Source organism: Macaca thibetana, chromosome 19, assembly GCF_024542745.1.
Source record: "Macaca thibetana thibetana isolate TM-01 chromosome 19, ASM2454274v1, whole genome shotgun sequence".
Lineage (NCBI taxonomy): Eukaryota > Metazoa > Chordata > Mammalia > Primates > Cercopithecidae > Macaca > Macaca thibetana.
In genome coordinates, this window is record NC_065596.1 from 24,766,947 (window position 1) to 24,779,103 (window position 12,157).

Genomic DNA, 12,157 nt, shown 5'->3' on the forward strand with positions numbered 1-12,157 from the left:
TGTGATCTCAAATGGGGGTGGCTTTTCCTGCCAAACCAGTGGTCCCATAGCTTCTGGAATAGGGGCTGGTGTTTTCATGCTCCTCATTGCCCTTGCCAAACCATTCCACCTGGCTCATCCTTTAAACCCTTAGTTTTAACCTCCCATCGTCAGGTTATCCTAATCCTTGAAGACTTTATCTCCTCGTTTGTTCTCTTCCCAATAACACTCCTGTCATCGTGGGAGACGTTTAGCTGTCTATACAATATTTTCTTTCAAAGACTCAGGGAGAGAGAAGGACGACTCACAGGGTCACAGTCCACATTCCCCACCAGGCGCTCAGATATATGGGATACGTTCCCGGTGGGCATTGCGGTGTGTGTAGTCAACGACCACCGCGGAGTCCAACACTTCCCGCTGAAGAGTGAGCTTATAGACATTTTCCATTCGCATTGGAGGAAGTGGAGTCCAGACACATTCTGAGTCGCGGGCAGGTTGGCTCAGGCGGGTGGACGAGTGAATTCTGGGAACTGTAGTCCATCAACTTCATGGAGTGGCGGTTTGACGCCGGCGGTTGAACCGGGGAATTCTGGGAAGTGGAGTCCAGACGCTCTGTGGAGGCGCGAGCGGTTCCGGTCTGTGAGCCTGCAGTTGCTGCTTAACCGCGTAGTTTGAGCCATTTCTGCGTCTGGCGGGCCCTTCTGAACTTGTCACCTTTGCCTGGGGTCGCAACGACCAGATGATCGATGATCCAAGCAAGGGAAAAGAAGCCTTGGCGGAGAGCGGAGGTTTGGTGGGGCGGGAAATGGGGTTTTGTTCCCGTCCACGAAGCTTTCTGGGATGGGGGTGCTGTGCTCGCATCCCGGAGGGTGGAATTGGCGGGATCCTCTGTGCCCTGCTCTGAGCGTTTCCAGAACTTTGACCTCGCTCAGCCTGCCTCCCTCCACCCTACGTGTGCGACCTCTTTCTCGCAGTGTGACGTGGAGTGTTACTCAATGTCCTTATACTTTCCATTGCTATTTTTTGTAATGGGGACATTAGAACCATCCTGGTAGAATCGTTTTTGGGAACTGAAAGAGGTAACGCAAATGAGAACCTTAAAGCAGCCCCTGTCACTTGGTGACTGGTGGTCTCTTTTTAACTTCCCGAAGAGGTCAGGTCCCCGGGTGGGGTCATAGCTCCAGCTGCAGGGGCCCTGGTCCTTCTCCCTAATCCCTGCAGGACGCTAGATGATCCCAGGAGGCCTTCTGACCTCTTTTTAGGAAAGCCAGAATTGCGTCCGCCTTCCGCGAAGGGCGGGGAGCATTTAACTTTTATGGGGGACCGCGATGCAGTCAGGGTATTTCACAACTTTCGCCTTCCCCAGCCTGACCTTTCTAAAAGAGCTGCAGGGAGGGGACTTCTTGGCTACTGAGGGCAAATCTCTATGTGATTGATCCTTGACTTTTTTCTTTTACAGAGATGTTCAGCTCAACCGAGAGTGTGTCCTCGGGCATGGGTGTTGATAATCATTAAGCCGTAATTGGTAGCTTCATTCTAAGTGCTTTATACAAATAAATTTAGGCCACACTGGGGCTCTGTGAAGTATTGCTTTTCTCAATTTTAAAGATGAGAGTGAGACACAGGGTGCATAGCACCCAACTAGTGAGAGGTGGAGCTGGGGTTGGAACCTAGGCAGTCCAGGTCAGAGCCTGAGTTGATCATCCCTTGGATACATTCTCATTGAGTCAGAGGAACTAGCTGGACTTGTGGGGAAAGCAAGTTAGGACTTCATTGAAAGGACGTTGAGAGCAAGGCTCATGGGCTTGGACTTCTAGGAATTTAAAAATTTTTTTCTCAACTATTTTGTTTCACGTTTTCCAAGTATTTCGTATTGTTGTGGAACTGTATCATTGTGGACCAGTCTGAAATGCGAGAAATAGGAGTAGAAAAAGTTTTTAAATTACCCATGAATCTAAGATGTAAAGATAGTAACTGTTAAGCTTCTAATTGATTTCTTTTTAGTCTTTCTTTGCGTCTATTTCTCTATTTGTTTATAAACATTTAAAAAAATTGTTATATTTTAATGTATGTTTTTATAGAAAATTTTAAATACTGCTAATAGAGAATAAACTAGTGAGGCTGGTTGAGGTGGCTCATGCCTATAATCCCAGCATTTTGGGAGGCCAAGGCACGTGGATCACTTGAGGTCAGGAGTTTGAGGCCAGCCTGGCCAACATAGTGAAACCCCATCTCTACTAAAAATACAAATATTAGCCAGGCGTGGTGGCACATGCCTGTAGTCCCAGCTACTCCAGAGGCTGAGGCAGGAGAATTGCTTAAACCCGGGAGGTGGAGGTTGCAGTGAGCCAAGATCACGCCATTGCACTCCAGCCTGGGCAACAGAGTGAGACTCAAAAAAAAAAGAATAAACTAGTGAACTGCCATATTATATCATGCTCAATTTTATTATTCGCATTATCCTTATGACTACTTCCTGATATTTAAAATATTTTCATTTTTATATCATTTAAAAGCTATAGAAAAGTTGCAAAAATTGCATAAGGAGTTCTCATATACTCTATCCAAATTTGCCAGTTGTTTACATTTTTCCAGGTTGCTTTGTTGATGACAATCAGCCAAATACCACCAGTAACAACACTAACCAGAGACAGCTGACTATAGCTTTCTGCAGCAAGGAAGCCCACATACCATGATAAATGTGGGCGTTTTGGTAAGAGGTATTTAGGAAGGGATGGTATAGGGTTTCACATAACATGTTAGATAATATTAGATAGTAAATAATATTGTTATCTATTACATATCAGATCTGTTAAAAGACTACTAGTAGTTGTAGTGTTACTCATTAGATAGTGGTTGGATAGCATATTACCTAACATCCTGTTATCTAATTTGTAGTTAGATATTTAAATTTGTTCAATTTTTCATATAAAGTCCTATGCCAGGCACGGTGGCTCATGCCTATAATCCCAGCATTTTGGGAAGCCAAGGGGGTGGATCACCTGAGGTCAGGAGTTCCAGACCAGCCTGGCCAACATGGTGACACCCTGTCTCTACTAAAAATATAAAAATCAGCCAGGTGTGGTGGCACACGCCTGTAATCCCTGCTACCCGGGAGGCTGAGGCAAGAGAATCACCTGAACCCAGCAGGCGGAGGTTGCACTGAGCTGAGATCGTACCACTGCACTCTAGCCTGGGTGACAGAGCGAGACTCCATCTCAAAAAATAAAAAAATTAAGTCCTTATGAGTGTCCCCTGCCCCACCCTTCACCTGCAATACCATTCAAAGTCCAGTTTATGCATTGTCTTTCGTTGTCACATTCCATAGTTTCTTTAGTCTGGAAAGATTCCACAGTCTTTGTCTTTTAAAAACATGGTGTTTTTTTTGTTTTAATAGGAAGGTTATTTTGGAGAAAGATGTTCATTTGGAGTTTGATGTATTTCATGTTTAGTTTCAGATTGTGTATTGTTGGTAAGGATATCGCACAAGTGATGAAGTTTCCTCTTTATTGCAACGTAACAGGGTTCACATGATGTCGGTTTGTCCCTTCACTGGTGATCTCAACTATGTTCACTTGGCCAAGATGATGTCTTTCAGATTTGTCTGCTATAAAGTTACCTTTTTTAAAAAAACTAAAGTTTCTTATTGGAAGATACATTATTAGTGAGCATTCTACTAAAGATGAGCTTCTGGTTCTGCTCATTTATTCATTTGTTTGTTTAACTATAAATCTGCCAACAATATGGACTCAGAATTCAGTCTTATGTAGGTAAATTACATGTAGATTAGCAATTTTTTTTCAACTCTGTTGAGGTATATTTTACATAAAGCATTCACTCATTTCAGGAGTACAGTGATCTTTAGGAACTTCGTAAAGTGGAGTAACCATCATCATAATTCAGAGTCCCCCAGTTGGACTCTGTGCCCATTTACAATTAAACGTCATTCTCACCCCAAATCTGGAGCAACCACTAGCTTACTTTTCCTCTATGTATACGTTTGCCTATTTGGACATTTCGTATGAATGGAATCATATAATCTATGGATTGTTGTGACTGGCTTCTTTCTCTTAGCATGTTTCCAAGGTTCATGCATGTTGTAGCATGAGTTGGTCCTTTATTCCTTTTAATTTCCAAATTAGATTCCGTTATATGGATATACCATGATTTTTCTATCCATTTACCCAGAGGAAGGCATTTTGGTTGTGTACAGTTTTTGGGTTAGTATGAATAATGCTGCTGTGATCATTCATAATACATGTCCATGTTGCTACACAGCATCCCCAGCCACCTTTTCATGTCTCTCTTTTTACTGTTTCTGGCATTTTCCAGGCACGATTCCACCTTCCTTCATGCTCCATTACTCAGGACTCTGAAGATTACAAAAAGTAGGAGGAAAAATGACCACATTCAAGGTGAGTAGAGCTCACCTCTCTTGCTATTAAAATTCCATCTTATTGCTCATATTGTCATACATTTTTCTCTGTCTTGGGAAGACTCAAGGAGGAAAAGGGCATTTGGGACCTGTTATGTGCCAGTTGCTTCCTTTGTCTCTTTTTTGTTGGCTTTGCATTTGGTTTTTGGTTTTTGTTTTGTTTTTTACCGTTACATTATGGAGTAGAAAAATTAGTAGGAAAGAACAGTACTCCCACTTCTTTACCTCCTTGCTCTCAAATTAGTCTGTTTTTTCTTCTTGTGCTGTTCCTTGTACATTTGTAACTGTATTTGTATTGATGATGGAGTTCCTTGTGTCAAGAGTGTGCTATACACCAAGATAACATGTCCTTCTGGTTTTAATTCATACTTGTCCATCAGATAGTTAGTCCCCCTTTCTGTGGAGACCCCCATCACACATGTTGGCTCCATCCCTCTTAGATGCTCCGGGGACCCTCTGACCTACTTCACCCACTTCCTGAGTCCTCTGGCCCTAGGAATGAGCTATTACTTAAGGTGTCTCAATCAGCGGATCATGTGCCAAGCTCCTGTGTTTCCATATTCTGTCCTCTCTGTCTCAATCCATGCAGCCAGCTCACATCTGTGGAGGGGTGGCCTGTGTCCCACTTATCATTCTGTCTTCTTTATAAATCATCAAGCTGCTGTCCAGCCAGCCTGCGTCCCCAGGCTGCCATCACTGCACTGGGCCAATTGCCCAGGATATAAGTGCTCCCCCTTTGCCGGTCCAGAGTTCTGTCAAATTGGACCCTGCTGGCTGCACCAATTCCATGGAACAGGTTCACTAGTTACAGACTTGGGAAGCCCACCATGAGAGAGCACACTCATATATGACAAATTACATAAAGCAGATTTATTACATATAGGTAGCAAGGGACAACAGAAGCCTATGATCCACTGTGAGCCAGTCCCCCAAGGCTCAAGAAAGCTGCCTAGAGTGGGTGGAGTCATGACTGCATATGCCCCATTTGCACCATAGCTGAGCCACCCCAAGAGGCAGCGTGTCCCAGGTTATATGCCTCAGGGGCAACATTACTTACTAAGCAGTTCCTCCCTAACTCAAGATATTATCTTTTATGGATTGGACTAGGATCAAAGAAGGTATAAAAATAAAAAATAAAAATAAAAAGATGTTATCTTCCCTAGGAAGGACATTGCATAACTAGCATATTTATGGTTATTCTTGAGACCTGTAAACAAGAAAGTGGGGAGAATGGATCCAAGGCCACTTTGAAAATAGTCACTTAAAACCTGTTAATTTGGCAAATACTAAAGAAAAGTGATAGCATTCAGGGTTTGGGTCTGAGAGAGGAAGACAATAAGCCTCAACAAACAAGGTTGAGACTGAATTGCTCATTGTTGCTGGGGCAACTGGGGCAATTGGCAAGATTCATTGAAACCTATATAGGTGTAGCCCAGGATGCACCATTTGAAATCCTAAGGGGTTACTTACAAGGAGACTCAGTAAGTGCACAAAGTAAAAATACAGGAGGTCTTTTTCATGATTGCACTTCTGGTGGGGCTCAGGAAAATCATTGTCAGGATACAGACAGAATGAGTGGGCAATCTATAAGTTGACCTCCACTTCTCTTCTCCGCCTGCTCAATGCCGCTCCTCCCCCAGTAGTCCATGGTCATAGGATTGAGGTTATGTATCTTGATGTTGTAGGAGGCAGTGACCTTCAAGGACGTGGCTGTGTTCTTCACTGAGGAGGAGCTGGGGCTGCTGGACCCTGCCCAGAGGAAGCTGTACCAAGATGTGATGCTTGAGAACTTCACAAACCTGCTGTCAGTGGGTGAGCATAGGCACCCTCTGTAATGGAACATCAGGCCCTAGGAGTGGCTTTGTATCCTAGAGTATTCAAGTTTGTGTATGCAGTGGGAACCTACATTTCCAATAAATTTTACCTTGATATTACCTAGAATGAATTGGGATTAAGCACATGACTTTGCACGTTCACAGGGCATCAACCGTTCCACCCTTTCCACTTCCTAAGGGAAGAAAAGTTTTGGATGATGGAGACAGCAACCCAAAGAGAGGGAAGTTCAGGTAAGAAGCAAGCAACTGTGCATCCCTGTACATGACTTGCCCGTTTGTTTTACTTCTGAATGTGCCCACTTACATCACCCTGATCTAAATTGCCCCATCTCTTTCCTAGTTTATTACAACCCCTTTCTGGCTGGTGGTCCTGTTCCCTCCCTTCTACCCTGACATCTGTTTTCCTCAGAGCAGCCAAAATGATCCTTGGGAAATGCAAGTCAGTTTTCCACTCCTTGGTCCAAAAGCCTGTATGGTTTCTTAATGTTATTAAAGTTACAACCTCTTTATTGGCTTTTAAAGACCCTGTGGTCTGTTCTTCATCCCCTGCTGCCTCTTGACTACATTTGTCCTCTCCCCCTTGCACCATCTTTTCCAGCCATGTTCTCCTCCCTGCTGTTTTTCTGTCCTGTCATGGCCGCTATATTCCCTGTTGCTGGTAACAACAGACTTCACAGATTAAACAACAAACATTGTTGTTCTTTCTGACATGGGGAGGACGGTCTCCCACCCCTCACCCTGGAAATGAGTGGCCAGCCACAACCCTAAATCATATTGTTTCACTATCCAGAATGATCCAGAATTGGCACTCTAACAAACAAAGTCACTCTCCTCCAGCATGATATGTCAGGATCCTAGAGATTACCCCTCAGATGCTGAGGACAAAGTCCTGACTTCTTTTTACTTAGGGTAACTTCTATATAAGGATATACAACATAAACATAGACATATAAACTATTGATTTTGTTATTGCTTTTCCTTAAATTTCCCTTTGATTTATATTTCACTATGAACATTTAGTAATTTATCATGCAATTTATCATGCAAGATTTTTGACTGACCAGAAAATTCCTTAGAAATAGTAACTAATTAAATGTATATATTATATCAATTTTTTAATTGAGTCTATAACTTCCATCAAGGATTTTACATATGAGACATGGTGGGGTTATAAATTGGTCACATACAAACTAGAAAACAAGATGCATGGGGAAAACATAAACTGAACATTCATTAAAGTTGAATGCCATATCCTAAGTGTGAAATCTTAAAAACACTGAACAAAGGCTTCATTTGTCCACATCTCTTCATTCTGTGTCCTTATAGGAGGCAGGACTGTTGTAGAAGCAGGACCACATGAAGACTGCCCTTGCCAGCAAATCTGGGAACAAACTGCAAGTGACTTAACCCAGTCTCAAGACTCCATCATAAATAATTCTCACTTCTTTGAACAAGGTGATGTCCCCTCCCAGGTTGAGGCAGAACTATCTATAATTCATACAGGACAGAAACCTTCACAAAATGGGAAGTGTAAACAATCCTTCAGTGATGTTGCCATCTTTGATCTTCCTCAGCAGTTACACTCAGGAGAGAAGTCTCATACATGCAAGGAGTGTGGAAAAAGCTTCTGTTACATCTCAGCTCTTCGTATTCACCAGAGAGTTCACTTGAGAGAGAAACTCTCTAAGTGTGACATGCGTGGTAAGGAATTCAGTCAGAGTTCATGTCTGCAAACTCATGAGAGAGTCTACACTGGAGAGAAACCATTCAAATGTGAGCAGTGTGGGAAAGCCTTCAGATGTAGAGCGATACTTCAAGTTCATTGCAAATTACACACAGGAGAGAAACCTTATATTTGTGAGAAATGTGGGAGGGCCTTCATTCACGATTTCCAGCTTCAGAAACATCAGAGAATTCATACTGGGGAGAAGCCATTCAAATGTGAAATATGTGGTAAGTGCTTCTGTCTTAGGTCAAGTCTTAATAGGCATTGCATGGTCCACACAGCAGAGAAACTGTACAAATCTGAGGAGTGTGGAAAAGCCTTCATTGATAGGCTAGATTTGCATAAGCATCAGATGATTCACACAGGACAGAAACCGTACAATTGTAAAGAATGTGGGAAGAGCTTCAGATGGTCCTCATATCTTTTGATTCATCAGCGAATCCACAGTGGAGAAAAACCATACAGATGTGAGGAGTGTGGGAAGGGCTACATTAGTAAGTCAGGTCTTAACTTGCACCAGAGGGTCCACACTGGAGAGAGACCTTATAATTGTAAGGAATGTGGGAAGAGCTTTAGCCGGGCTTCAAGTATTTTGAATCATAAGAAACTCCACTGCCGGAAAAAACCCTTCAAATGTGAGGATTGTGGAAAGAGGCTTGTACACCGGTCATACTGTAAAGACCAACAAGGAGACCACAATGGAGAAAACTCATCCAAATGTGAGGACTGTGGGAAGCGCTACAAGAGGCGCTTGAATCTGGATATAATTTTATCATTATTTTTAAATGATATGTAAGTTGTATATATTTATGAGATATGGTAAGAAATTTTAATATGTGTATATAATGTGTAATGATCAAATTGATGTAATTAGTGTATTACCTTAAACATTTACCATTTCTTTGTTTTGGGAAAATTCAAAATCCATTGTTCTAGCGATTTGAAAAGAAACAATAAATTATTGTTGATTATAGTCACCTTTGGTGCTTTAGAACACTAGAATGTATTTCTCCTATCTAGCTGTACTTATGTATCGTGTTACTGAATCTTTGGCTATCTCACCTAACCCCTACACTTCCCTGCTTCTAGAACTACTGTTTTACTCACTACTTCTATGAAATCAACTTTTTTAGCTTCCATATGTGTGTGAGGACAGTTGGTATTTATCTTACTTTGCTTAGCTTATGTTGTTTAACATAATGTCCTCCAAAGCTCATCTGTGTTGCCATAAATGACACAATTTTGTTTTCTCTTTATGCCCAAAGTGTATTCTATTGTGTATATATGCCATCTTTTCTTCATTTATCTATTGATGGACACACAGGTGGGTTCCATGTCTTAACTGTTGTGAAGAATAGTTCTCCAATGAACATGGGAGTGTACATACCTGTTCCACATACTGATTTCCTTTGCTTTGGATATACTCAATAGTGGGATTGCTAGATCACTCAAATCTTATGACTCAGAGGCTTGACATAAGAGCAAAACTATGAAAGTGTGGCTAGGGTGGTATGGCCTCATACCACCTCAGGCCTCAAGTCCTCAACTGCACCAGAATGTCCACATTGGACAGAATCCTTAGTAATGAGGTGTGTGATAAAGTCTCTGCTCAGTTGTCTATAATCTCATCTGAGAGTTCACAAAGGAGCAAAACATTAAAAAGAGGCATATGGTAAACACTTCAGTGTATATTTATATCATAATTTATCACAGGCCATACTGGTGATATATTTCATCCAGTCTTGCAGGAGAGAAAACATTTAAGTTAAATTCACTGTTTTACCATAGCTCAGCATACTCCCATCATCCTGGGACCATCATAGTAGAGAACTCTTGTAAATTGTGCAGTAGGGTTGCAAACAGAACTTTGACATTTACACTTGTCATTCAGGAGAAAGGCCTTAGAATAAGAGTTTGTTGACACATTTACAAAACCCTAATGATGAACATGTCAAAATTGATGACCACTAGAATGTCAACTACAGGTACCTTGTTTTCTGCATCTTCAGGACCTTAACACTGATTAGCACTTACATGTTTAGTATGTGTTAAATGACTCAAAAGGAGAAAATGTGATATTTTAAAATTGTGTCTAGGAGAGGAAATCTACAAAAAATAATTCAGAGACACCTGAGTTAAAATGCAGAATATACTCAGTACTGCAATCCAAAGCATTATTTTGGGTAATACTACCCTATTGCACTTGGCTGCTGGCTTCCCCTCATCCTCTGTTCTGAAGTTGGATTTTTACTACTAGTGGCTTTGTCTAATGTTCCATTGGTTGCATACAATATAAATTCAACAATCATTTGTAATTTCTCACACTACAGGCTGAAAATGGTTTGTTAACTTGGCAATAACAGTCCACTGCATATTTCACAATTACATTTTTTCAACAGTGTTAAGGCAAAATTTATAGTAATTTTACGTGGCAGATGTAGTTACATTGGAAAAAACTTCCTCAGTTCTGAATTCACATGATTTCTTGTGTATTTTCATGCAGGCTTTGATATGACGGCCTTCTAATTGTGGTAGCATTTATTTTATCAAACAACTCAGGTAGAAGCTATGCCAATTTGACAATTTTTGGAAACCTAACCTAATATTCTCTTCCTATCTCTATGAAATACTAAGAGAAACCTATGGGAGTTCGGTAATTTCGTCAAATGTATCCATGGTTGGGGTAGGAGTGACATTTACATGTTCTTCTTTATTGTTGGCAGTAAAAATAAGTCTTTTGTAAGCAGTGTATATCAGAATATATAAGGTACAAGTGTTTTATCTGGAAATGATGGGATAGGAAATTACAATTATGATGTTAAAACTGTGAAAAGTAGAAAACCACGTGGATGATATCACCCCATTTTAAAATGGAATAAGTATTCTACAAGAATTTATGTGAAAAGCATTTATTCCTATAACATGAGACCAATAAAATGATGGCACCAGACATACAGTAAAAGGAGAAAAACATAATGTGAGCTTTGTGAAATCAGACTGTAACCTTCATAACATAATCAAATATCTTTGTGTGTTTCTGAGACTTTTTAATGTGTATATACGTGTGTATATACGTAATATGTGAACAAATATTCTTTCCTCTGGCAATGAATATTTGCTGCTGGTATTTTTCCATTTTATAATTTTATGCATTTTTAGATTTCTCAGTGAACATCAGTTTTATCAAAGTAGTAAATTTTGTGCAATAAATTTGCAAACTTATTAATGTTAATCACTTACCTATCAGGACTCAGAATCTCAGAATAAAGTTGCTCTATATTGTCATATGACGTAAGTTCACAATGACTAGGGTCCTGGAAGTCATTTCAAAATGAAATATTCTCTAGTTGGGCCAGGCGCGGTGGCTCACACCTGTAATCCCAGCACTTTGAGAGGCTGAGGCTGGCGGATCATGAGGTCAGGAGATCGAGACCATCCTGGCTAACACAGTGAAACCCCATCTCTACTAAAAATACAAAAAATTAGCCAGGTGCGGTGGTAGGAGCCTGTAGTCCCAGCTACTCGGGAGGCTGAGGCAGAAGAATGGCATGAACCCAGGAGGTGGAGCTTGCAGTGAGCTAAGATCATGCCACTGCACTCCAGCCTGGGCAACAGAGCTAGACTCCATCTCAAAAAAAAAAAAAAAAAAAAAAAAGGAAAGAAAAGAAATATTCTCTGGTTCTTCGAATATGCAGATAAATTGATGAAGTCTGGTTAACTGTCTTGGTAATTAAAGCATGTGATGCTTCTTTAGGGATAAGTCAGGGAGTGTGCAAATATTGGAGATCCTGCCCAGTGCCCAGGCACAGCTGATTTATCAAGACAGAGAATTCACAATAGAGAAAGAATTTAATACACAGAACTGGCTAAATGGGAGATGGGGTTTTATTATTACTCAAATCAGCCTCCTTGAAAATTTGGAGGCTAGGGTTTTTCAAAGATAGTTTGACAGGCAGGGGGCTACGGAATGGGTGCTGCTGATTGGCTGGGGATGTTAAAAATGGTCCTTGGGCACTAAGTCCACTTCTGGGTGGGGGCCACAGGACCAGTTGAGTCAAGAGTCATGGGTTTAGGTGGGGCCATCCAGTTGTCAGAAATGCAGAAGCCTGAAAAGACATCTCAAAAGGCCGGTCTTAGTTCTACAATAGTGATGTTATTTACTGGAGTAACTGGGGAAGTTGC

The 12,157-nt window shown here is 41.2% G+C and overlaps 1 protein-coding gene across 4 annotated transcripts; it reads left to right on the forward strand.

Moving 5' to 3' along the window:
- Positions 1–574: 574 nt before the first annotated feature.
- Positions 575–8,952, forward strand: LOC126943388 (zinc finger protein 230). Of its 4 annotated transcripts, none has more exons than XM_050772028.1 (5): positions 575–2,692; positions 4,312–4,394; positions 6,100–6,226; positions 6,394–6,480; positions 7,576–8,952. In XM_050772028.1, the coding sequence occupies exons 2-5, from the start codon at positions 4,380–4,382 to the stop codon at positions 8,769–8,771; spliced, it is 1,425 nt and encodes a 474-aa protein (XP_050627985.1). In that variant the 5' UTR covers positions 575–2,692; positions 4,312–4,379; the 3' UTR covers positions 8,772–8,952. The 4 variants fall into 4 exon arrangements, with proteins under 4 accessions (XP_050627985.1, XP_050627982.1, XP_050627983.1 ...); XM_050772025.1 differs by having other exon boundaries at positions 575–767; positions 1,439–4,394; XM_050772026.1 differs by having other exon boundaries at positions 575–767; positions 2,575–4,394.
- Positions 8,953–12,157: the final 3,205 nt, after the last annotated feature.

Coding starts and splice junctions, on each gene's coding strand:
- LOC126943388 (XM_050772028.1), top strand. Junction 6,227..6,393: donor CACAAACCTGCTGTCAGTGG/GTGAGCATAGGC, acceptor GCACGTTCACAG/GGCATCAACCGTTCCACCCT. Junction 6,481..7,575: donor CCAAAGAGAGGGAAGTTCAG/GTAAGAAGCAAG, acceptor GTGTCCTTATAG/GAGGCAGGACTGTTGTAGAA.